The sequence below is a fragment of the Phacochoerus africanus genome, chromosome 11 (genome assembly GCF_016906955.1).
Source record: "Phacochoerus africanus isolate WHEZ1 chromosome 11, ROS_Pafr_v1, whole genome shotgun sequence".
Lineage (NCBI taxonomy): Eukaryota > Metazoa > Chordata > Mammalia > Artiodactyla > Suidae > Phacochoerus > Phacochoerus africanus.
The window spans coordinates 113,027,472-113,053,888 of NC_062554.1; the positions used below are offsets into that span (position 1 = coordinate 113,027,472).

At 49.7% G+C, this 26,417-nt stretch overlaps 1 protein-coding gene across 1 annotated transcript in view; it reads left to right on the forward strand.

Annotated features, from left to right (window-relative positions):
* The window catches only part of PPFIA4 (PTPRF interacting protein alpha 4), a 49,881-nt gene extending 23,464 nt beyond the window's left edge, over positions 1–26,417 (forward strand). The window contains 17 exon segments of the mRNA XM_047752904.1: positions 101–212; positions 1,983–2,191; positions 3,635–3,875; positions 4,303–4,338; positions 4,554–4,687; positions 4,987–5,153; positions 7,180–7,273; positions 7,749–7,830; positions 8,376–8,576; positions 9,236–9,298; positions 12,098–12,273; positions 16,067–16,164; positions 16,896–17,071; positions 19,257–19,325; positions 23,306–23,402; positions 23,405–23,482; positions 24,112–26,417. Coding sequence (XP_047608860.1) covers positions 101–212; positions 1,983–2,191; positions 3,635–3,875; positions 4,303–4,338; positions 4,554–4,687; positions 4,987–5,153; positions 7,180–7,273; positions 7,749–7,830; positions 8,376–8,576; positions 9,236–9,298; positions 12,098–12,273; positions 16,067–16,164; positions 16,896–17,071; positions 19,257–19,325; positions 23,306–23,402; positions 23,405–23,482; positions 24,112–24,161 — 2,083 coding nt within the window. The 3' untranslated portion in view covers positions 24,162–26,417.

Here is a 26,417-nt window from a genome sequence, read left to right on the forward strand (position 1 = left end):
CTCCAAGCTAAAGATCCCTTAACTCTTTGGACCTAGTGGGTATAAGCTGGGGGTCTCAGCCCTCAGGGCTTGTCTTTTCTTCCCCCATCCACCACTCAAGGGCACACCTGGGCAGTGCAGCGGATGGGCGGTTCTCCCTGAGCACAGCTGCCCATGCACCTCAAGGTTTGCATCGTTGCTACTCCTCGGCACTGCGGGAAGAGTCTGCCAAGGTGAGGAGGTGGAGGGATGAGGGCGGACGGGTCTCCCCTGGGGAATTTGGGGTCAGTTCTGCCGTGTGCCTGGCTCCGGTTTCACAGACTGGCTGGTGTGTGGTGCAAATCCTCCCCCTGCCCTCCCCCCCCCCCCCCGTGTCAACAACAGCTGCAGCCCTGGGGCTGGGGCCATCATTAGCTGCAACAGCTGTGCCCCGCCTCGCCTCAGCCTCCTGGTGGGCAGGAGGTAGGGGCTGGCGGGTGACTAGTCCCTGAGGCCCCACTGAAGTTTATGCATGTGTGCCTGGGTGTGCAGGCACGTATTTCTGGTGGTCGGGAGGGGGAGGCACTGCAGGGGCAGAGTGGAATTGGCAAGCTTTCTGGAACAGAAGCTGTGGTTTAGGGGGGAGATGAAGAGAGGATGATAGGTAAACTGGCCCTTAGAGTCGCATCTAAGTTTTCTGAGAAGCAGCTGTAGCTCATGCTCAGCCTGCCTAGGGAGACTCTAAGGGAACAGGAAAGATTCGGGGCAGAAAAGGACTGACTTCAGTCTTTTGGGAAAGTCTGATTCCTTCCTAGCCTCAAGATTGTTAGCCTGCTCTCTCTTGAGCCCAGGTCCTCTGCATGCTCTAGGACACCAGAAGATATAGGTAGAGAAGGTGGGAACTCCTAGTCTGATGGGGCAAGATTCATCGCTGCCCCTGGAAAGCCCCTAGGGGGAATCAAAGTCTGAAATCACCTCTTTTCTCTCTTCCCCCTCCCCCTTTCCTCTTTCTGTTTATAACGACACAGCAGCTGCCCAGGAGCTCAGTCTTAAGGCTGCAAGAATGGGGAAAGAGCCCTAAGAGGAACTTGTGGGTTTGGATTCTAGAGAATGGGGTCAGAGATGGCCTCTTTCCTTTTCTTCCCCGGCTCTTTTCACTCTCCCAGCCCAATTCTGTGCTCTTTCGTCTTGAGGGCCTTTGTCTACTGAAGGTGTTTATAGAATGATTTTTGAGAAGCTACCCTCTCTGAGGTTTAACCAGAGGGTCTTGTAATGTGCTGAAACTCTGTGAGACACAGGACAGTCAGGCCTACTTGGCTTTCTCTTGTTCCCTACATCTAGTCACCTTTTGTGTTAATAGAAACAAATAGCCTTTATATAGTGCTTACTTGGTGCCAGGCACTGTGCTAAGTGCCTTTTGTGCTTTTCCTAACTTAATCCTCACAGGTACTTATGAAGTAGCTGCTATTATTATCCTATTTTATAGATGAAGAAACTGAGGCACTAAACTTTCCCGTGGTCGTATAGCTGGTGTTTGGTGGAGCCAGGATTCAAAGCAAGGCAGTCTCTGGAATCTGTTGCTAACCATTCTGCTATCTGGCTCCTTGGGTTAGAGTAGTATTTCTTAGATTTTAAGATACAAGTAAATTATCCAGGGATCTTGTTAAAATGCAGATTCTGAATCAGTAGGTCTGAGATGGGGCCTGACAAGCTCCCAGGAGATGCCAGTGTTGCTGGTATAGGTGGGAAGGGCCCTGTTCCTTAGCATCTCATGTGCCTTTTTTTTTTCTTTTTTCTTTTTTGGCCGCCCCCGAGGCAAAAGGAGTTCCCAGGCCAGGGACTGAATCCAAGCCAGAGCTGCAACCTATGCCTCAGCTGCGGCAATGCCAGGTCCTTAACCCACCACACGAAGCCAGGGATTGAACCAGCGCCTCCACAGAGACAAGCCAGATCATTAACCCACCGCACCACAGCAGGAACTTCTCATGTATCTTATTACTACTCTACCTTCCTTCTTTGCTAAGGACTGGGAGCCATCTCCACTGCCTGGGGTGCTGGTCCCCGCAGCCACCCCTGCCTTTGACAGTGACCCTGAGATCTCTGATGTGGATGAGGATGAGCCAGGGGGTCTGGTGGGCTCCATGGACGTTGTCTCCCCCAGCAGCCACTCAGATGCCCAGACCCTGGCCATGATGCTGCAGGAGCAGCTGGATGCTATCAACGAGGAGATCAGGTTAGGGCAGGGGTAGAGGGCCTGGGAGGTGCCTTGAAGGACAGGGGTCCTTTGTGTTTGGTCACTGCAGGAGAGATTCTACATGTGCTTGCTTGTCTCTAACAGCTATACCTTAGAGAGCCACAGTCTAGGAACCTAGTACTGGACAAGGAGGGACAGGACTTCAGGTTAACTTCTCAGACTTCATTGTTCCTTCCAGGGCCGAGTTCCTGAAGCTCTGGTAGCTAAACATAATCACTAAGAGTGTAGCTCCCACATACTGAGCCCAGCTCAGGGTGAGAGCTTTTGTCAGTCTTACCCTTACCACAGGCACTGGGGGAGACAGCATCATTTCCATTTTATAGGCAAGGAAATAGAAATCAGGGAGATTAGGTGATTTGCCCAAAATTATGTAGTAAGTGGCAGAGCCAGGATTCAAACTCAGGTCTAAACTCAGTGCACTGTGCCATGCCTCGCATCCCTCATAAAGCATCAGACGGGAACCAGTGGCAGGGAAGGTTACGAAGACCTGCACTTTACCCTGCCTTTGTAGAGAGTTTATTGATGTTCATGGCAGACAGCAAGGGAAAATCCAAACCAGAGAACATCAGAACTTTACAGGGAGGTAAGGTTCATCTGGTTCAGTGGTTCCCACACTTTTGGATTTCTCAGACCAGGCAAGATGAAAACACTAGACACTCACTCACTCAGGGAAGGGCACTAACATAGCACTGCTAACTTTCATGCTGCAAAGTAAAGCATTAAGGGTAATTACCATTTCCTATCACCACCATTCTACAAAAGAAAGGACATTTTAACATCCCTGAAGTTAGAAAGACATGCTCTGAGAATAAAGATGGGCCCTGCTCCTGAAGGGCAGTTGGCATCTTTATACCTCTATGTGTGTGTGTGTGTGCACGCGCGCGTGCATGTGTATGTGAGTACATACACACACTCCTGCCCAAGTGCCTCCCCGCTGCACATAACAACATTATCACTGTATCACTGTTACTCTAAGTTCTCCAAGAAACAGGAGAAACTCCATCAGGGATCTGCATCAATTAAAGTCCTGTATTTGGAAACCACTGACTTAGACCATTCCTGACATTGGGTATGTTGGGAAACTGAGGCCCTGTAGATGGTGGTAGGCCGAGAATTCTGACTTGTAGAAAGGTTTGCATTCCACTAACTAAATCACCTCCTTTCCTAGCAACTGCATTGGTTAAACTATGGAGTTGTGTTACATTAGGCCAGCTAACAGGAAAGATAGCACATTGTCTAAGCTTCAGTGGAAGAGAAACAACTGTGCCCAGAAGATTTTGTATGTCCTGGCAATGCCAGAAAAAACCTGATGTTGCCCTGCGCCTGGGGTCACCAGGTGGTGAATGCAGGGAGTGCCCACACCTGCCCTCTGCTGGTCTTCTCTGGGGCAAATGGTGAGGTCCCATTTTGCCTACTTCGCAGGATGATCCAGGAAGAAAAGGAGTCCACAGAGCTCCGTGCTGAGGAGATTGAGACACGAGTAACCAGCGGCAGTATGGAGGCCCTAAACCTGACCCAGCTGTGCAAACGTGGTTCCATCCCCACCTCTCTGACTGCCTTGTCCCTGGCCAGCGCATCCCCTCCACTCAGCGGCCGCTCCACACCTAAGCTCACCTCCCGCAGTGCTGCCCAGGACCTGGACCGAATGGGGGTCATGACCCTGGTGAGAGTCTCAGGGCACTTGAACAACATTGTCATCACTGGGCTCTGCCTTGGGGTTGGCTGAGGGGAGTTGACAAGGCACAGCAGGGCTTGATTGGGCCCCAGCCTCTTATGATGATGTGTGCAGACCCCAGCATGCCAGGCACCACCTGTCCTGAGTTAGGAGAGGGCTGTGTAGTGTTTCCTTTACCCTCTCCCTTGGATGGTGCTTAAGAAACTCACCCAGTGCCCATACCTCTTTCTCTCTTCCAGAAGTAGCCCTGACTTATTTTTTCAAGCCAGCTTTTTTTTCTGCTGTGATATTCTCTCCAGGCCCATGTGAGGCCCTGAACCCTATCTTCTCATCCTAAGACCCCTGGGCTCCCCTTGGGCTACCTTTCAGACATCCAAAGGGTGAGTTCTAGCTCACCTTTCACTCTCTCTTCCAGCCCAGTGACTTAAGAAAGCATAGGAGGAAGCTGCTGGTGAGTGCTGCCTGATGATCCAGGTACTAATAGGTTAAGTCTCCCAGGCCCTTCCCTTCTGGCTTCTCCCCTTTGGGCCCTTGAGTCCAAGTCTGAACTCTGAGAGGCCCCTGGCCTCCCCTCTGCATTTCTCCATGTTCCTCTGCCTGTCTGGGCTGGGGAGGCAGGCCCCAGATATCTCCCTCTATCCCCTGACTGCTCCACTGTCTGTTCAGTCACCAGTGTCTCGGGAAGAGAACCGAGAGGATAAAGCCACCATAAAATGTGAGACTTCTCCTCCTTCCTCACCCAGGACACTGCAGCTAGAGAAGCTTGGCCACCCAGCCCTGAGCCAGGAAGAAGGCAAGAGGTAAGTGGAGCAGACTCCACCTCGAGACTCTCCATCCCAAGTTTATCTCGTCCCTCTCTCTGCCTCTAAACAGGCTGCATCTTACCTGTCCCAGGTGTCTGAACATCTCACTTCTCTTTGAAACACCATCAGGGAAGGACATTCCCATGTCTCCTTTGGTCACCTGCTCTGATCATTCCCCCTTACCCCCAACTCTGACACTTCCTGTAAGTTCTTCCTGAAGTCTAACTCCCATCTCTCCTGCTGTAATTTAAGTATGTTTCTTCTCATTCCACCCCTTCCTGGCTGTTATCCTGTAGTGCTTTGGAGGATCCAGGCAGCAACCCCAGCAGCAGCAACAGCAGCCAGGACTCCTTGCACAAGGGCGCCAAGCGCAAGGGCATCAAATCATCCATCGGCCGCCTGTTTGGAAAGAAGGAGAAAGGCAGGCTGATCCAGCTGAGCCGAGATGGAGCCACGGGCCATGGTCTCTGTCCACTCCTAGTAAATGGGTGCAAGTAGGGGGAAGAAGCAGGAAGGTGTCCTTGGATCCAGTCTTCTCTGCCTGTCTCCCAGGACCAGTGAGCAGAAGCTACAGACACACAGACTTCAGCTCTGAAAAAGCAGTTTTCTCTTAGAGCTATTTCACAGTGGGAAGAGCTGTCTTATGACATGGTAGCTCCTGCCACGAGAAGTGTCAGGTGTCAGAGGATGGCTGTTTATTTGGTATGCTGTGGAAGGGGTTCCTGTATTGAGTGTGAAGTTGTCCTCTGAGGTTCCTTCCAGTTTGGAGGTTTCCTGATGTACTCTGCTCAGAACCATCAGGAGAAATTCCTTGGTTCTTTCTCAAAGCGAGTCAGTTTTAATGTAGAACTTATTCCTAGTACATCTTGCCTCTAGGGCTCAGAACATCATAATGCCTAATCATGGTTTTGTAGACATTATATTCAAGTAAGTGTTTGGGCGGGGGTAGCGTTATTACCCCCTCTGTGATAATCCAAAGTTCTGGCGTGTGCTTGGCATGTGGTAGGCACACAGTAAATGTTAGCTGTCTTCCTCTCCCATTCCTTTTCCTTTCTTCTATGTTCTCCCTTCCTCTCTCTCTTTCCCTCATCTATTCAGTTATTTGTTCAATAGACATGTATTAACTACTTTAAACAAGGTATTAGGTATTGGAGCAACACTGCATTCCTTCAAGGAGCTTAGTTTCTCTTAGTTTCTCTTTCTTTTTTTTTTTTTTTTCTTTCTGTGGGGCTGCACCTGTGGCATATGGAGTTTCCCAGGCTAGGGGTCAAATTGGAGCTACAGCTGCCAGCCTGCACCACCACCACAGCAACGCCAGATCCAAGCAGTGTCTGCAACGTACACCACAGCTCGTGGCAACACCAGGTCTTTAACCCACTGAGCGAGGCCAGGGATGGAACCCTCATCCTCATGGATACTAGTCGGGTTTGTTACCACTGAGCCACAATGGAAACTCCAAAGAGCTCAGTTTCTAATGAAAAGGAAAAAAAGAAATGATTCCAAAACAGTATTAAGATAGCCATATGCTTTGGGTGCTTCTGGAACTCAGGTCAGCCTTGGAGCAGTAGGGGCAGTAGGTAGCAGTAGGTAGCAGCTGGCCAACACCTGGGCAGAAGCTTGAAGGCTAAATAGGAATTAGCTAAGCTAAGAAAAGGTGTGTGTCTCAGGGGAAGGGAGTGGGAGAGTTTTGTATGGACTTGAATCTATTCTTAGTGGGGAGGGAAGGGGGTGGAAGGAGCAGAAAAGGGTAAGAGCCAGCTTCCTCAAATGGGAGGGGCAGGGCTGAGAAGGTCTTTCATGTGAAGCCTTATGATTTCCTAAGTTCCCCACACCATGTCGGCACCTAAACCTAGGACAGTATCCTGGATTGGTTTCTGGATCTTGACACCCGCTGCCCTCTGTGCACTTGTAGGGAGTTACTTGGACTTAAATGAATTCTAAGATCCTGCCCCTGCCATGAACTCTATAGGGTTCTGCCACTGGTTTAGGAAATCCTTAATAGAAGAGGACAGAGCTATGCATGTTCCCTTTTGCAGTTCGTGCAAGTACAGGACCCTGAGAAAGAGGCCCAGACACACATCTCTGAGCGTGCCTGTTTCCCCACGCCCAACCCAGGTCAGGATAATCATGCCTGAGCCTTGTACCCCTCTGGAATTCTGTGTTTCCAGTGCACCTTGGTTTGGAGGAAGGACAAGTTCTGTCTATAGGGTTCACTGCCATAATGGGGAATGACTTCGGTCCATTCAGCTGGAAAAACCTCCAGGGCTGAGGCTCCCAGGGAAAGACTCCCTGGGCTTCAGGTGACCTATGTAATGCCACTGTGGGACTGCCTGGATGTAGGGATTTTGTGTGGAGGCTCCAGGAATAATAGGGGTTCCATCAGGCCCTCTTAGTTTGTTACAGAGGAGCCTCCTGCTGCTCCCAGCCATGGCCCAGGCCAAGGGAAAAGAAGCAGAGGGCCAAGCTGATATGCCATCTCTTCCCTCTAGTTCTGCTGACAGACTCCGAACTCGGTCTGCAGGAGCCCATGGTGCCTGCCAAGCTGGGGACCCAGGCAGAGCGGGACCGGCGGCTGAAGAAGAAGTAAGAGCCACAGGCCAGGTTCTGCCTGGGTGGGGCCCAACCCCTCACCGGCTGTCCTTCCCCCGGACTGCCATGGGAATGAACTCAGGCAGCCAGAGCTCAGCAGGGCCCTTTCTGAACTGAGTCGGCCTGGTCTGAGTGGGCACAGCAGGGGCCAGGAGGTTGTTCCTAGGGTGACCTGAGTGGGAAGGAGGTGCTGTGGGAGAGTGACCCAGTACCTAGAGATCTCGGGCAGAGCAGACTGCAATGTCCAGGTATCAGGCCATGTGCAATCAAAGTAAGAGCCCTTTGCTTCTGGGGATGGAGAGGTGTTGCTGCTTCGTGTCTTGGTGTCACACTGCCACAGGCATAGAGCAGTGATGGGGAGCAGGGGTAGTGGGATCCCAACTCTTGGCACAGACCATGGACCCTGGGAGTAAGCACGGATGAGAAAAAAAGGAAAGACTAGTGAGTCTGTTGTTCCTCTTCCTGCAAGACACCAGCTGCTTGAAGATGCTCGCAGAAAAGGAATGCCCTTTGCCCAATGGGACGGCCCTACTGTGGTCTCCTGGCTAGAGGTAAATCTAGACAGAGGAAGTGTAAGTCTGCACAGGGGTCCAGTGGGAAGGATGTGTGGATTGGGACATGGGCTCCTTGGGCCGAGGGGTGGTAGTCCTAGAATTTTCCCAGCATGTTTTTCCCCTGCCCAAATGCAAATGTGCCGTACCCAGCATTGAGCCATCCCCTGCCCCCAAACATACACACCACGTATTTTGGAGGACAGAAGTGATGCTGTATACTGATGCCTCTTGGGTAGCTAAGTCTGCATAAGGGTAACTAATCATTACTGAGCCATTAGACTTTCACAGATAGTCATCATCCTTGGCATGTTGGTAAAATCCCATCACCTTCCCAGGCCTCAGATTTTTCATCTGTAAAATGGGGAAAAGAGGTATTTGATGATGGTAATCTCCACATTTCTAAATTCCTCTGCTCTGCATTTGCTATTTTCAGACCATGAATGAAGCTGGGCCCTTGCCCCTCAGTATTGCCAAGCTCTAGACAATGGAGCCCAGATCTGGGAGAATGGGCTTCACTCAACCTCTGTGTCCCATATCTGCAGCTCTGGGTGGGGATGCCTGCTTGGTATGTGGCAGCCTGCCGGGCCAACGTCAAGAGTGGTGCCATCATGTCAGCCCTGTCAGACACAGAGATCCAACGGGAAATTGGCATCAGCAATGCCCTACACCGGCTCAAGCTCCGGCTGGCCATCCAGGAGATGGTGTCGCTGACCAGCCCCTCTGCCCCACCCACCTCCAGGACCGTGAGTAGCCCCTCCCTCATCCAGGACATTTTCAGAAGCACCAGAATAGTTTTTACGAAGTCTCACATTGGTCATTGGAAAGACCGTAGCATTGAGTCCTTCCCCTTACTTCCATCCCCACAGAGGGCTCCACCACGTCTCTAAGAGGAAGTAACACTGATTCTAGAAGGACTAGTTCCCTACCTCCCACTCAGCACTCATGGGTTCCATCTCCCTACCCCTGCTCTGCCAGTAATTCCGGATCTTTGGGAAGTGTTTCCATGGTGGTACTTCTGGGCTTCTGTGTTGTTACCAGGTTGGGGGAAGTGAGGAAGTGGAGCATTTATAAACTCTGGTCCTCCAACCTCTCCACAAGAATGTAAACCACTCTGTGGACTCCTTCGGTAGTCCATCTCTCTGACTGGGGTCACCCCTTATTCCAGATTCACACCATTCATTCATGTTCATTCAGAAAACATTTGTTGAGTGCTTCCGTGTGCCAGGCACGGTGCTAAGCAGTGCAGATACAGTGATGCAGGAGAGCTGCTCAGAGATAGACAGTGTGCAGAGTTCTGGGCTGGGCCTGTGGGAGGACTCGGGGTTGTCCTTGGGGTTCCCAGCCTGATGGGGATCCTAGGGAACCACACACAGGACCACCTAGTTTTCTTCTCTGCCTACAGTCTTCTGGAAATGTCTGGGTCACCCATGAAGAGATGGAAACTCTGGCAAAATCCACTAAAACAGTGAGTCTGGCCCTGAGCCCTGGGCCTAGGATTAGGGCTGATGACTTGCACAAGATGGGACGCCGGAGGGGGTTGCAGCTGCTCTCATATGAGATTGGTATCCCTGCTGTGTGATGGGGTTCTGTCCTTAGGATGGTGGGTTGGTGGGAAAGAAGTGAGAATGGGAAGAGTTCATGTGTGGGGGATGGTGGAGGCTACCTCCCAGGGGGTCACAAGCTCACCCTGGGCCACTGGTGTACTGCAGTGAAGAAGAGCAGGGCTTGGGAGTGCTCTGGCCTGCTATAGGCCTGAAGCCAGAGTCCTTACCCCTGTGCTTGCTCCTCAGTGTCGAAACAGGGATGGTTGGGAGAACTTGGCACTTTGCTTAGCTGTGTTTTTGCTACACACACATTTGATCCCCTCTCGCTGCAAACACAAACAGTGCACTAGCCTTCTGTGCTCTCTTAATTATCCCAGCAAGCTTTTCCTAGTCACCCGTGCAGCTACTGGGGTGTCTGCTCCTTCTTCTTGGGTTGAGGCTGCCAGGTTTCTTGACTTTGCCTGTTTTCCCCTGACATGCTGCACTCGTTCCTAGGACAGTGAGGAGGGCAGCTGGGCTCAGGTAAGACCCCCTCCCCTTGACCAAAACCATCTCTCAGCAGTTTGGGGCAGTGTTCTCCCAATAGGTTCACTCCCTGTCAGGACTCTATGAGCCCCTGGTCTCTTAGGTCTCTCTGCACACGAAGAGCCCTAGACATAGGTTCTCTCCTCCTGCTGAACTCCCCTCCCCGCTCATTCCCCTTCAGCTCCTTCTTCTGGTTTCTCACCATGGCAGCTAAGGAGCCTTGGAGGGCTGTGGCCCCAGCATGCCTGCCTGTTCCCCTCACTTTGTCCCTCTTCCCAGGAGTAATGAGACTTAGATTAGTACGAATCCTCTTTCTCTTCCTGTCTCTCTCAGGGGTACCCCTGGTGAGCTAAACAAAGGGCTTTCATGTATTCACTTCGTAAGCAAGGATTTATTGAGCAGCTACTAGGGGTATTAGGCCTTTCTGTGCTCTCTGGATACAGAAGAGAACAACCTAAGGGGAGATGCAGACAGTAAACAAACAAATAAATGGACAATATGTCAGATAGATATAAGTGCCATGAAGAAAAATGAAGCATGGAGCAGCACCGTGTATACTTACTGGGCATCCCTATCAGTAGGAGACCAGTTAGATCAGTTTTTATTCTCATAGTAAAACGCTATTCAGCAAAGGAAATGGATGATTCAGACATATATTTGTAAAGTGAAAAATGTTAAGTCCCCAAAGATTTTCTATAAAAATTTGAGAGCAAGCAAATTTAATCATATATTGTTTAGATATACATTTATTTGTGATTATAAGAACTGTAAAAAAAAGTTTTTTTTCAAGCAGGGTAATGATGGACAGAAAACTCAGTATGGTGGTTATCTCTGGAGGGGCAGTAGGACATAAGATTGGAGAAAAGAACATAAGGACAGGAGTTCCTCTTGTGGCTCATTGGCTTACGAACTTGACTAGTATCCATGAGGATGCAGCTTTGATCCCTGGCCTTGCTCAGTGGATTAAAGATCCAGTATTGCTGTGAGCTGTGTTGTAGGTCACAGATGCAGCTCGATCCTGCATTGCCGTGGCTGTGGCTGTGGCTGGCAGCTGCAGCTACCTAGCCTGGGAACTTCCATATGCCATAGGTGCAGCCCAAAAAAAGAAAAAAAAAAAAAGAACATAAGGATGCATGCAGTGGTGTGTGGATAACATAGATGGTGTCCAGAGATGTTAACTTTATGTTTATGCTTAATCATGAACATAGGCTACATATATTTTATCTATCTATATATGTATATATATCAACTATTTCATCTTAAAAGATAACAAAATAAAATTTTCAATTCTTAAAAAGTCAAGTAGAGCAAGGAATGAGACTGATGAAGAGTTACCATTAAAACTCTTTCTAGGAGTTCCTGTCGTGGTACAGCGGAAATAAATCTGACTAGGAACCGTGAAGTTGCAGGTTCAATCCCTGGCCTCACTCAGTGGGTTAAGGATCTGGCATTGCTGTGAACTGTGGTATAGGTCAGACCCCTAGCCTGGGAACCTCCATATGCTGCAGGTGTGGCCCTAAAAAGACAAAAAAAAAAACAAAAACAAAAAACCTATTTCTAAAGATAGCTGGTCAAGGAGGTCCCTTCCCTGAAGGCAGGAGGAAACTGGCCTCTCAGAACCAGACTGGATGTGAGTGGTGCACGTAGTGGGGGTGGGGGCAACACACCAAAGGCATTGTCTTCTGGAGAGACAACCAAGCCTTAGAGAGCTGAGCACTTGCTATTCAGATGTAGGTCACCATATTTTGTTTTTCTACATCTTTAGCCAAAACCTAACTCCCTTGTGGACCACGTGAAGCCAGCTTCCCAAGTGAAATTGGCTTTCTTTGCCACTTTGCAGGTAATGTAGCCTGTCCCCTGGGCTCAGCAGGCTTGAGGCTGAGAACTTACCTTCCAGCACCACAAATGCATTTCATAGTCAGCAGGAAAGATTTCCTGTCATCTGCTGCCTAGATAGTTGCTTCTGTTCATTAGTGTGGATAATTGATAAGTGAGTAGAAATGTATCACTTCAGGATCTGAAAAAACTCCATTTAAAATACCCACCTCTTGCCTCTACCAGCCCCTGAGGGAAAATAACCTGAAATTTTATTGCACTGCCATGGAGACTGAGTAAGGTTTCTCACACTGATACACCAGCTGCGACCTACTACCAGCAGTGCCTTTGCCCCCAGCCACCTCCCTCTTGTTCTTCAGACACTGGCCTATGGGGACATGAATCATGAGTGGATTGGGAATGAGTGGCTGCCCAGCCTGGGGCTCCCCCAGTACCGCAGCTACTTCATGGAGTGCCTGGTGGACGCTCGCATGCTGGATCATCTCACCAAGAAGGACCTCCGGGTCCACCTGAAGATGGTGGACAGCTTCCACCGGTGAGCCAGGCTGGGACCTGGGTCCATCTCCCAACGTGGGTCTTCACCAACCCTGGGGCTCTGAGTCCAGGAACAGAGGTGCTTCCTTCTCTTTTCGTCCCTGTTCAGGGTGGTAATAGGTCTCCCTTTGGGGAAAGTTTGATCTTTGCTTCCCCTGCAATTGGAGAGTTTAGTTCTCTCACCTGCATCCCTGAAGACACAGTCATTTCTCCTTAGCTTCACTTGGAAAATTCTCTCCCTGGGTATGAATTTGATTTCTTGTTTTGGGCTTTCTGAAATTTCTCTACATTTACAATTGAGAAGACTCATGATGAACCCAGCCTCTATTTTAGGTGTCTTATATCTTATGACAAGAAAGCTCTTCTTGAACTTCTGCCCTGCCAGCATCCCATATCGGAGCCTCTCAGCCCTAAACTCACACCCTTTTGCACAGGAAGTCTTCCAGTCTTCTTCTCCCCATCGTTGAGAAGGTCTTCTATGCAAAAGTGTCTGTGTTGGAGATCTCAAAGGGGCAGCCTGAGGGCAGAATTTGGCCCACAGATGTATTTTGTTTGGCCTCCATTATATATTTTAAAAATGATGACTTCAGTTGCCAGTATTTAAACACCAGGAAGTGTTATGCAAAATTCTAGATGTCTAGATTCCACCAGAAAGCTCTGTAAACATATCCCAGCATGGAAACAACCAGCTGGAGCTAGAGCGGCAGCCCTCCCTAAGACATAGGTGTTCTCCAGGCCTACCTAGCCCCTCCAGCAGGCTCCATTCATTTGAAATGCCTGCTTGACACCAGGCAGCATTGGAGTTGTAGAGTAAGGTGGGTGGTAATGGTTCCAGGAGTTAATAGTTTTTAGGAAGTCCTTTTTTAACATCTAACTTCAAATTGCACAGGCTGCTGTTTGAGCCAGGTCTTTTGCCTTGAGTGGTTAATGTGACAAATGGTGGAACTGGGAGTGTGTGGCTTTGCAAGGTTCTTTCAGGCCTCTGCAGATGTCTGTTGGCCTCTCAAACTCATAAACAGAAAATTATATTGGGTTGGGACCTACTTAGCCTCCACATTTTATGAGTAAGGAAACTGAGGCATAGGAAGAAGCAATGGCCCAAGGTCACTCAGATGATAGCAGAATGCAGGTTTCTTGACTCAAATCCAGTTCTCTTGCCACCACACTGCACAGCCTCCTATGCTGGAACCCCTAGCTGTGTCTGCCCTCAGCTCCGCCCCTCCCTCACCACTGAGTCTAAAAGGGAATCTTTTGTCTCTGTCAATCTGGGAGGTTGCCAGGCCTGGCTGCACCTGTCCCCTCCTCAGTGATTGATAGGACTGAGAGAAGGGCCATTCTTCGCCAAGCTAAGATGTGCCTGAGCTGCTAGAGGATCAGACAGCCCAGTCCCACCGCACATTGTGAAAGCCCTCCCCCGGACCCTATGCCCACACCCTAGGAGAGACTGAGCCTGTACACATGATTCCAGATTCAGCTCTAAATCTTTGGCACTTCAGCTTTCTAAAGCAGCTCCACATTTCTTACCTCAATTATATATATAACTGCTTTTATTCCACTTAATATTTCATAAGCATATATTATATCTTTAAAAATTCTTTTAAATCATATTTTTTAATGATGAGAAAGAGATATTTAAAAACTCTCCTTTCAGCAGTTCCCATTGTGGCCCAGTGGGCTAAGGACCCAATGGTGCCTCCATGAAGATGCGGGCTTAATCCCTGGCCTTGCTCAGTGGGTTAAGGATTGGCATTGCCACAAGCTCCAACTTGGGTCACAGATGGAGCTCAGATCCAATATTGCATGATTGTGGTGTAGGCCCCAGCTCAGCTCTGATTCAACCCCTAGCCTGGGAGCTTCTATATGCTACAGGTGTGGCCATAAAAAGAAAAAATAAAATAATTAAAACTCTCCTTTAACAGATGGGGAAAACCAGTCCAATAGTATCACCAGATCAGTCATCCAACTGGTTACTGAATGGAGCTAACATGCTCCTTTCTTGACACTCAACTCCAAGCTCTTTTCCTTAGACCATAGTGTTCTTTTGAGCAGGTTTCCATGAGAAGCTCCTGCTTTGATAGGAGAACAAGCACAAATAATCAGAAATGTCCTCCTAAAATTGGTACCATGGCTGAATGTCTGTGATGTTGCAGGGGCTGGTCTAAGCCCTTTCATACATGATCACCTCTAATTCTCACAGCAGCTCCACAGGAGAGGTATGACCCCCATCTCCCTTATGCTGAGTGCCTCTCAGCTGGGAGGTGGCACAAACCCAGGATGATCTGACTTTAAGCCCTTTTATTTTGTCTATGCTATGCGACAGCATAGGAACTGGACTAAAATTTATAGTGAGATTTGAAATCAGAGGCATTTCCAGCTAAGAGGTGTGTGTGCATCCACCCCCATCCAGGGAACCAAAGCTTAAACCAGTGGCTTGAGCAATGAATGAGTGCCTTGAGCCAGAAAAGAATTCCTAGAAGTGGTATCTCTGAGCTCTAAGGGATTGTTTTAGGCAGATGGGCTACCTGTGTAGAACTGAGGGGAGAGGAGGAGGGAACAATCAAGAATAATTTAATCTCACAAAGCAATGACCTCAACATAGAGTCAAAAGCAGTTGGAGTTGGGAGAGACCTTCTATTTCTCCACTTTATAGATAACAAAGCCCAGAGAGACTGAATGACAGAGTAGTTCAACTTAAGAAAGAACACAGCAGTGAAAGCTGCCCAAGATGGAATGAGCTGCCTGAAGAGGCAGTGAGTTCCCCATCACCATAGGTGTCCATGCACAGGTGTTCATAATACTCAGAAGGATGCTATAGGGGTGACTCCTGCACTAGGTGGGAGCTTGGACTAATAGCCTGTGGGGTCCTTTATCGCCTATAGATTCGTTAGTTCTTGGCCTGGCTTAGTTATTATTTATTGAGTGCTTACTATGTACCTGGTACTTTTGAACGTACTTTTAGTGCTTTATGTGACTTATTTCATTCACTTACAGTGTTTACTATGTGTCAGGCACCATTCTGGGGGTTTGAGATATATCAGTGAATAAAACAAAGCTCCTTGCTCTCACAGAGCTTACATTGTAACTGGGAGAGAGACAAGGAATTATAAATATATAGAATGTTAATAAATAAAAAGGTAGCAGGAAAAAAGACTAGATAGAGTAAGGGGGATTGGGAATGTGGACTGGCATGTTGCTGGTGATGTTGCAGTTTTAAATCAGGTGGACAAGGTAACTACTGAATAGAAAAGATAACATTTGAGCAAAAACTTAAAGGAGACAGGGGGTGAGCCACACAGCAGTCTAGGGGGTGAGGGGGGTGGTTCCCAGGCAGAAGGAGCAGCCACTGCAAAGGCCCCAGGGCATATATGCCATGTGTGTTTAAGGAACAACAGGCCTGTGAGTATGGGGACAGGTCATGTGTCACTGTAGGCCATTGTAAGGACTCTGAGTGAAATGGGGACACAGAACATCTGTAGGGAGTCTTTGTCATTCCAGTACCTGGAGAGGGAGGAAGCTGTTGCTTTCATTCAAAGAACTTTCCTTCCTCAATCAGGCCCACACTCTAGCTGAGAAGGATGACTTGGGGTAGGCAGAGGGGAAGAAGTGGCCTTGGGATGGTTCCTGTCTAAGCCCTGGGGGAAGGAGGAGCAGGAGTAGGCTGGGATGCTCTTTGTGCTGGAGGCATGTAGGTCTTGATGTGCTGTGGCCAGTGCCGGGTGTGGGGCAGATGTGGCGGCAGCATGGCCCCACTGAGGCTGTGGCTTGGGGTGGGGGGTGGGGCTGTGTGCCTGCAGAACCAGTCTTCAGTATGGCATCATGTGCCTGAAGAGGCTGAATTATGACCGGAAGGAGCTGGAGAAGAGGCGGGAGGAAAGTCAGCATGAGATCAAGGGTAAGCGTGCCAGGCTCAGTGGAGCCTCCTCTGGAAGGTGTGGGAGCAGCCTCGGGGGAGCAGGGGCTGCCTCACTGACCTCTACCTGGGGCTGAGTGAAAGGAGAGGCATTCTGTGCCTCAAAGAAGCTCCAAATCTGAGAGGGAAGACACAGCCCCCACCTTGGGGAGCAGGGAGTTCCCAGTCTGATGAGGGAGACCCAGTCCATGCCCAAAGGAAGCTGCCAACTGGTGGAGAAGAAATAGTCCCTGCCCAGTTACCTCCCTCACACACCAGACAATGACCACCAGCTGGACAAATGCAATGAATTCCTTGGGATAGTGCTATAAACAGGCATGAGACAGTGTTCATGGAACTTGGTGATCTGGGTGGGGTTGGACAAGAAAGAGAGGCAAGTCTTAGAAGAGGTCTTGAAAGTAGAAAGAAGAGGGCCAGCCATTCCCACCTTGGGGCAGGGGATGCCTTGTGCCAGGGCTCTGAGGAGAAAGCCTACTGGCCTGACCCTGAGTCCTGCAGGCTGGCAGGAATGCAGTGATGTGGTGCTGGTCCTTCAGCAACCCAGGTGCCAGGGAGGACAGAAGGAAGACATAGAAATTTGAGGTGGGGAGAGTGGTTAGGAGTCAGAGAAGAGGGTGGACTGGGGCTCTGGGTCTAGGGGCCTTGATTTCTGTCCCTGAAGGGGCTTTGGCCAAACCTATCTCTTTCTGTTCTTTTCCCACCCTCCCCTCCAGATGTGCTGGTTTGGACCAACGACCAGGTGGTGCATTGGGTCCAGTCTATTGGGCTCCGGGACTACGCTGGAAACCTGCATGAGAGTGGTGTGCATGGTGCTCTGCTGGCCCTGGACGAGAACTTCGACCACAACACATTGGCCCTGGTCCTCCAGATTCCCACTCAGAATACCCAGGTGGGCATCCTTGTCATGGATCTCAGTCTCAGTCTCTCCCTCTCTACTACTCTCTTGCTCTCCTTCCCTCTGATATTCACAGGTTTATGGATTTGTGGGAGGGCTTTTGGGGGGCCTGTTCTATAGGGGATCACAATGTCCTCACATTTCCAAGTGGTCCCTGTGCATAACCAAGCCCCTAGGAAATGTGTCCTTCACATACAGAGTACAGGTCTAGAATAGTGTGCTAATCCCCATACTGCAGTGGGCATCCCCATCTCCTCCCAGCCCCATCTTTGCAGCTGAGATTTTTCCTCAACCTGCTTTTCTGACTTGAATTTTCTTAAAAGAAAACTAGCCCTGAGACCCAGAAGGACCAGAGAATGCATATCTCCTTTGTGTCCCATCCTAGGGATCTGCTCCTGGGTCCCCAAGCTTAAGAAAGCTAAACATACCGAATAATACAGCCCAGAGCTTCCCCATGCCAGGACTTTGTCTCCCTGTCAACAGCTCAAAAGATTAGCTATTTCCTTCCATTAAATTTCATAATTATTACGGAGCTGTCATCTAAGAACATATCTAAATTCTCTTGAACCTATTTATATGTTTGACTTTTTTAACTTCCGATGGGTAATGGACTCTAGAAGTACTGCTTGATGTATAAAGTACTTTCTGATTTTCTTTGTCCAAAATATAGCCCCCATGGGCTCTCCCTGAGAAAGAGAATTGCCTCATCCTACTTGTCTGTGATTTGGTACCAATGTTTATATTTGACCGATTCTCACCTTCTGTGATTCTGTAAAATCTATGATTGTGTTGCCTCTGGGCCTGAGCCTTTGTCTCTCCAGACAGAGTGGTCTTAATTCTTTTAGCCTTTCCTCATATAGACTTGTCTCTGTGCCCTGATCATTTTAGCTGCCCTTGTCTGGACTGTTTGCAGCTGTTACCTCTCTTTTGAAATTCAGCCACCAGAGCTGCACAAGCTATTCTGGGAGCAGACGAGTTTTTGCTTGTGCAAGGGTAGGGCTGGGTTGTCTTGTAATTCTGGGTAGTGTATTGGCTTTTGGGGGTGATGGCAGCACACAGGGCCAGGGTGTCCTATAGGCTCTTTGCCATGACCTGTCCCAACCAGTCAGAGTGGAAAGCACAGATTCCCCCTCATTCTCCAGGAAGAGCTGAGATTTCTCCCAAGATGGAGTTTTTCTATGCTTGCTCACCTCCAACCACACTGGCTGCTTTCTTGCCCATTCACACAGCTTTGTGAAATGTTTCTGAAGTTTGTAAATGTTATAGTCACCTTTCGCTACCCAGAAGGACAGTGTCATCTGCATGCTTGAAAATTAACTGTGCTTCTCCTTTCCAATCATTTATAAAAATATTATGTTCCCAATACTAAAGACTGTCCTTACAGATTACTGTGGTTAATATTTTCCACACAGAAATGGGCTTGTTTTCCTTTTTTCCCCTATCTCTAAATACATCCAGTTTTAGCAAGCAGTAAACATCTATAAACAGTAGCAGATCTACCTCTCTGTTGCCTTCTAATCTTTCTTATTTTTCTGACCCATTTGTTTAGCTTAGCTTCTAGGGGAAGTAGGATCTGACCCAGAATGGAATTTTTCATTATCATGGTTAAAACTATCTGGTGTTAAATTTAAAAACATTCTTGTTCCTGACATTTCTCAAATCTCCTAATGAGTTAAATTACTGGGGGAGCCTAGGGACCCCACTCAGCCTAAAGGCCACCAATATCCATGACTGAGGTGTCTTCCTAAGTAAAATTTTTGATGAGGAACCTTATAAAATACATTTATTTAATCTAAATAAATTAAATCTTCACTATCCATGGTCTACATGCTTATTTACTCCTCTAGAGAGGTAGTATGGCGTGATTCTTCCTGATAGACAAACTGGGGCTTTCTCCCCCAGTAGGTGAAGCCTGTCCATCCATGTGTTCTGTGGGCCTGCTTTTAAAAAAAAAAAAAAAAATTACAGTTTTCTAAGTTGCTCCACATGAAAAAAATCTTTAAGGTTTACATTTTTATTTCTAAGAGAACACTGAGATTAAATTGAAGGAGTAGCATCAGGGCTAGTGGGTTAAATGCACTGAAAAACCTATCTCTGCCCTTAGGCCCCTAGGAAATAGGTGAAAGATGGCATTAGAGGTCATTAATTACAGCCCCCTCCCTCATCCTGTGTGTTCCAGGCACGCCAGGTGATGGAGAGAGAGTTCAACAACCTGTTGGCCTTGGGCACAGACCGGAAGCTGGATGATGTGAGTACCTGGCTGTGAATTAGGGGCGTGGCGATTTGAGTTCATGAGCTCTGCTTTCCTTGGGACTGCTGACTGGTAAGGAGGCCTATGGGAGGAGAGCCATAGAGGCTGAGGATGATGTCAGGGGGTTGGGGAGACAGGGCCAGGCCTAGAAGTAGACCTGGCCAAGTCTCTGTTACACTACTTCCTCGTACAAAAGCTGAGGGCTCCTTTATGTTATACCTCTAGCATCTTCCAGCTCTGTGCCACAAACCTCTTAACCACATGACAGAGAGCTTCCCCCCACCCTCCAAAGCCATCTCTTTGGGATCATACTTTTTCTTTATCTCTTAGACCTCATCTCTTCAGTGCTGTCAGCACAGCATATCTGCACTAATGTGTTTGTTTGGAGGTAGACATTATGCTGCGATCATTAAATGACAGGTTTGCACCCATGTTCCTCAGTACAGTTTAACATAGCTAAACTCACAGCTCAGGCTTCTGTCATCCCAGCTTTCTCTCTTGTCTTGCCCTTACGTAGACTTTCATATCAAATTAAGATTTTCCTCTCAGTTCCGTCGTGGCTCAGCAGTAATGAACATGACTAGGATCCATGAGGACGCAGGTTTGATCCGTGGCCTTGCTCACTGGGTTAAGGATCCACGTTGCTGTGAGCTGTAGCGTAGGTTGCAGGTACAGCTCAGATCCGGCATTGCTGTGGCTGTGATGCAGGCCAGCAGCTGTAGCTCCAATTTGACCCCTAGCCTGGGAACTCCCATATGCCTTGGGGGCAGCCCTAAGAAGCAAAAAAAAAAAAAAGTTTTTCCTCTCAACCCGCTCCTGATTGCCAAAGAAACAATCTCTTCCACTGGGTTTCCTCCAGCATCCCCCTTGAGTTTGGGTTGGACTTCGTCTGGGAAGACTCTGAAGTTCTAGCCGTGCTGCTCCCATTAGAGATGCCTACTAAAACAGAACATGTTTCCTGAAAACAAAGCCCCCTCCTTGGCCCTTGCCTCCTCCGTCCTCACTTTCCTATCACCAGCCTTGCTTGTCCTTCCTTTCAGATGTGCCTTAACTGCCAAACAAGTTTTTTGTTTTGTTTTTGCTTTTTAGGGCTGCCCCTCCAGCATATGGAAATTCCCAGGCTAAGGGTCGAATCGGAGCGGCAGCTGCCAGCCTATGCCACAGCCATTGCAACGCTGAATCCAAGCCACATCTTCGACCTACACCACAGCTCATGCCAGATCCCTGACCCAGTGAGCAAGGCCAGGGATCAAACCCGCATCCTCATGGGTCCTAGTCAGATTCATTTCTGCTACATCACAATGGGAACTCCCCGAACAATTTTAAAAAGAGCCCAGACTGTTTATTTTTAGCTTCTCCATCTTCAGTCAGATCTGTTTCTGACCCCCGATTTCTGCACAGCTTCCTTGTCTTTGTACCCCTGCCCCTACCAATGCCTCTATTTAGACTTCTGGGCCTCCTCGTGGGACACCATTAGTATTACTTATCAATTAGTCTCTTCTTAGTTGGGTTTAACAGGGCTAAAACCCACCTTTGTGGAATGACTACTCTGCCTCAGTAGATAGTACACACTAAGGAACACACAGAATTTGTTTTCTTAAAGAAGTACCTTGAAATTTGGAGTATGTTTTTTACACATATACATATATGACATACATATCACACACACTTATTACATTAAAGTGTGTATGTGCACATGAATGTTCCAGTCAATGAGATAAACTGCCAGATCCACCAGATGTCCCCACTCAGATATCTGAATCTTCCCAGTGCCCCTATAAATGTGGACCCTCCTACTTATTCCCCACACACCTAGGATCTTAGCTTTCTTTGCTATAGCTTTCCCATCTATCTTTGAATGGTGCTTTCTAACTTAGAAAACTCTTTATTCCATAAATCCTTACAAAAATATTCGTTGAATGCCTGCTCTGGGCCAGGCATGGGGGTACAGTGATAACAGACGCTTACTCTATGCTAACAATCATCATGTGATGATTATTATCCCATCCTACAGATGAATTGAAGTTCAAAGAGGTAACTTACCTGCTGTTACAGGCTGATATGTGGCAGCGCAAGACTGAAGCAAAAGTGTATCTGATTTCTGTGTTCTTTCCTTACATCCTGCTGCCTCTTAAAAGTGGAGCTAGCTGGCCTATCAGGCTTCAGACCCTGGGGTGGAGTTATTGAGTAGGTGATATCTTTGCAACACAGTGGGCTTTCTGGGATGCAGCTGGGTGTGGGGCTGGAGAGGACTGATTCTTTAAAAGGAAGCTTAAAGTAAAAGTCCAGGTCCTAGGAATAAGATGAGATCTGGGGGAGGGAGTGAAACAAGAGACTGCCTCCTGTCCAGCCATCTAGCACATCATTGAGCTGTGTCTTGCAGCTGTTTCCTTTGCCAGTTCTGGGTCTCAGTTTCCCCTCTGAAGCTTCAAGGTCTTGGAGAGCTATATCCAGTTCTCCCCTACATGGATAGCAGGACTCAAGGGACTGAGGAGATGAGGACCAGAAAGAACATCTGAGTCTTAGGGGACAGGGTAGGAAAACAGAAATGAGTCCTTAGGGTTGGCTGACAGTGGAAATAGAGAGGAAGGGGAGGGAGAGAAGGTGAGAGAGAAAGGGAAGGGGAAGAACAGAAGAGAAAGGTCTCTGGACTAAGTATAGGATCATGGGGAAGGCAGAAATGATGAGGAAAGTTCCTGATAAAAATCAAGGATGGAATGCCTGCATAGGGAATCAGCTGTCATCCATTCATTTAACAAATATTTGTTGAATGCTTGCAGGTGTTCTCAGGCGCTACTCAGGGGCTAGGGATATATTGGTTGGAACAAAAAATATAATGATCTCTGTCTCATGAAGCATAGAATTTGAGGGACAGTGGGTGAGGGGAGAGGGAGGAAGAGAAAGAAAGAAACTGATGAAGCAAGCTCATAAGTACATGTAAAAATGCTATGATGAATTCTATAACAGAGATATATGGTGCTAAGAACTGATGAGCGTCTGACCTACTCAGGGCACAAGCAACAACCCTAATGGGGCTGGGAGGGGTTGTGTGGTGAGAAGTGATGAGTTGATGTCTCTTGTTACTGCTGAGAGCATCCACCTGCACCAGTTCTGACAGCCCAAGGGTGGAGGGGGATTAGGCATGGCTGCCAAGCAGGGTGGATATGGGCTCTGAAGGGTAGGGTGAGAGGCCTGTGTAGTGGGACATCCTTCAGGGTTATGTCTCTGGGTGCCTGTTGGCAGAGATGGTTATATTGGAGACTTGGCTGGCAGGGGTGAGGGGGCAGATGGCAGGGGGCTTGCCACTATTTCCTCTGGAGAAGTCTGCCTCAGATTGACTATCTGCCAGACCCATCACTGTCAGTGTTCTCACCTGATCCTGCTATAGGCAGCCTGAGAAATAGGTAGGGCAGGTGTTATTCCTACTTTACATTTACAGATAAGGAAAACTGAAGCTCAGAGGGGGTCTTAACTTGCTCAGGGTCACATAGCTAGTAAAATGGAAGCCAGGTCTCCTGACCCAGCACTCTTTCAGCACGCTGGGGCTGCAGCCATACTGAGGCCCCAAAAGGGCAGGAACGAGTGAATGGAGGCTGGCTGGTGACTATCTCCCATGGATGAGGCTGAAAAGAGGAATACTTTAAAGGTCAACGGGCAACCCAAGCCCAGTTTAAAGACTGGGGCGGTTGGGGAAATCGAGTTCACCTGCAAGATGCCATATCCAAGCAGCGGGGACCTCGCCTCACCAAGAGACAGGAAACCTAACAGTCGCAGGGGCCCCTCAGAGCAATCCACTTCGCCCCATCCATTTTACGGAGGGAAAAGCTGAGGACCAAAAAGGGGAACGTAGTCTTGTTCCATTCTTTCCAGAGGGAACGGTACCCCTAGAACCAGCCATTGACTGCCCTCCCCCCAGCAGGGAGAGAGGGTGGCAGTTCCAATCTGGCCCTGGGCCTCTGAGTGTCCCTCTGGCACAGGGGGAGGACAAGGTGTTCCGCCGCGCGCCCTCCTGGAGGAAACGCTTCCGGCCGCGGGACCACCACAGCGGCGGAATGCTCGGCGGCTCGGCGGAGACGCTCCCGCAGGCTTCCGCGTGTCCACCCTGGGGTCCATGCAGCCCCCACCGGCCCCGCCCAAGAAGACCATGCCTGAAGGTAAGGGGCAGGTTGGCTGGGCTTCGCCGCGGCCCTGCAGGGCCTGGGCTATGTCCCGGCAGCCGGGTGCCTGGGCCCGCGGAGCAGGGTGGGCGCTGGCGCTCAGGCGAGGCCGAGGAGGGGCGCGCAGCTCCCGAGGCGACGCTGCACTAACGGCTGCTGCAGGCGGGCGCGGCCGGGCAGGCCCCACGGGCGACCGTATGCGCGCACTAACCCGCCGCTCTGTGTTCTCCCGTGGCTGCCGAAACCTCCCAGCCGGGACGGCGGGGGCGCAGAGACTGGAGACCTCCACGGTTCGGACCTACTCCTGCTGACCCCGCCTCCCGCCCCGGGTCTGACGGGAGAGTGCCCGTGGCTCGGGGTAAGTGAGCCAGGCCCCCGGGCGCGGGCGCTCTGCGTCCGGCCCTCCGCCGGATCACAACCTCTCTGCACCTGCCCACGGCCGGCCGGCCGGCCATTTGTCGCTCCGGCCTGCTCGTGAGCACTGCCCGGCTGGCACTTCCTTCCTGCTTTCTCTGGCCCTGGGCGCTTCGTGCTTGCAAGCATGCTGCAGATACCTTGCAACCGTTTCCCAGGTACTCCCAACTCACCACGCAATGCCTGTCTCTGTCTTTCTCTCTCTCTCTCAGCTCACTCCCATTATCTCTACGGACACATGCTCTCCGCCTTCCGGGATTAGGCACAGCCCCCAAGGCCGGCTTTCTCCTGCTTGGTTTCACAGGCTCGGATAGCCCTGACCCCTCCTGCTCGGTTCCCTTACTCCCAGGGCTCCTAGTCTCATCCGTGACTTTCCAGTGCCCAGAATATAAGAATATACACGTCTACCCCCTCGGCATCCCACTATCCAAAGTCCAACGTGTGTCCCTTGTCAGGCTCTTTGGGACATGGCTACGTCTCCTAGTGCCGTGGAGGCAACCAGGTTGTCCATGCTTGTGGGTCTGCTGGGGAGAGAGGAAGGCAGCCCAAGATGGATGGACTCCACCCTGCCTCTTCCGCATCTAGCTGGTTTGGAATGCAACTTCCAACAGAGACCAGGACAGGGCATCTAGGGCTGGGGGTGGCCCTTCCCAGAAAGGGGCACTTCGGGCTTCCTTGCTTGGGTCATTTGGTCTCTGCCCTAGTCTGGAGCCCAGAAACAAGAGGTTTCTGTCTACTTCTGGGTTGGACTAGATGGTCTACATCTGATTTTGGCACCCTCACCCTGCCTCCCCCACCTCATCTGCACAGTTGCACTGCAGCTCCTGCTTCACCTTCAGGACCTCCTTAGGGCCTGGGAAGGGCTGCGGAGGGTTCCATTCTTCCTGAGGATGATGAGGCTGGGAAGAGTGAAGGCTAAGGTGGAGACGCCAGGCTCTGGTTTAAGTTGAATCCCAAACACCTAGCCTAAGGATGGGGGAACTTTCAGCCCTCCTGCCCAGTGAGAGGTGCAGGCCAGGTCAGCTGGAGGAAGAGCCAATGGCCTGTGGTAGCCTTAAGCCCAAATGGCAGTGGGAATGCCTCCTGCACCAACCATGTGGTGGAGCTGCTGCTGGGCTCAGGGGAGGGGAGGGATTGTGTGGATGTCTTGGCTCTGGGGCAGAACAGAGCTAACCATGCACTGGCAGCTATGCTCCCAACGTCCCTTCCCTTGCTGTCCCTCTTGGCCCCACTTCTTTGATGATCCCAGCCCCATAAGAATACACTTAATGGGTGGATTGAATATACACTATCTTTAAAATCTGGTAATGTGGGGCTTCCTTCCCCTCATCTCCTTGGAAGAAAATAAAGCTTCCTCTTTAGTGAATCATGTCCAAGGTCCAGGAAATCCAGTGTTGGTGAAGGCTGTCATTCTCCTGCATATCTGCAAGCCACCACCCCTTGTATAGGGCTCTTTTGTTGTGCAGGGACTGCCTCCTCCAGAAATTCCTGAGACCTGCCTAGTTTCAGTTGCTTTCCCCAGCAGCATGGCAGCATCCGTGGCTGAGGGATACAGGTTGTGGTTTGGTTGAAATGTCATTTCCAAGAAATCTCTCCTTTTCTCCCATTTACTCATCCTGCTAAGGTGTCTGAAAGTGTATGGGACCCAGGGCTTCATCCAAGTGAGAGGAGAGGAGAAGTATTTAGAGCATGTTTCTTGGAGAGGGGCCAGTGCAGTGCCACCTTGCAGGTTTGCAGGCTGATGACTTGGGTTCCGAGCAGGAGCTTGGCTAGCAGGTGGGATGATGGGTTGGAAGCACCCTGTCCGGAAGGAGTAATGGAGCCTGGGGCAGTGCCAGGCTTACAGCCTCCTGCTGCTTTGCAGTAGAGGAGAGGTCCACCAGTGGTGGGGCTGGATAGGTTCCCACAGGTGTGGGCAAGGCATCCACCTGCCCTTGCTCTCCCTCATTGTTCCCTGTCCTCCCTGTCAGGATGCTGGGAAAGGAGCTGGAGGAGTTTTTGAGCAGCAAATGAGTGGGATGGAGAGAAAGAGCACCTGTCCCTGGGTAATGGACGTTAAGATTATGGAAAAACCCCAGATTTCTAAGATTAGTGAAGTTGGAGACCACAGGGCCATCTGACTCCTTCAGGGAACTCTGATGGGCTAGCCGATGGGAAGTTCAGCCCTAGCCTCTCCTCTACAACGTAGCCCTCTCATGGTTGGTCACATCATAAGGCATCAGCCAGGAGAACCCAGGTCTCTCAGGGCGTCTTGGAATATATTGCAGGGAGGTGACGAAGAAGAGGAACTTCTGCATACATGATAGAAGGCTCTCGTCTTGGCGTACCTCTTGTCTCACAATCAATGTACTTTTTATTTGGAGAGTCACCGGTGACCTGCCTCACCAGCCTCCTGTATCTAGTCAGGTCCCTTCTCAGTACTGTACTGGTTCAGTGCATCAGGAATGGGTGTATGGGTGTGTATGAGTGTGAGTGTGGGTATGTACATACCAATAAACAACCTGGTTTTGAGACAGCA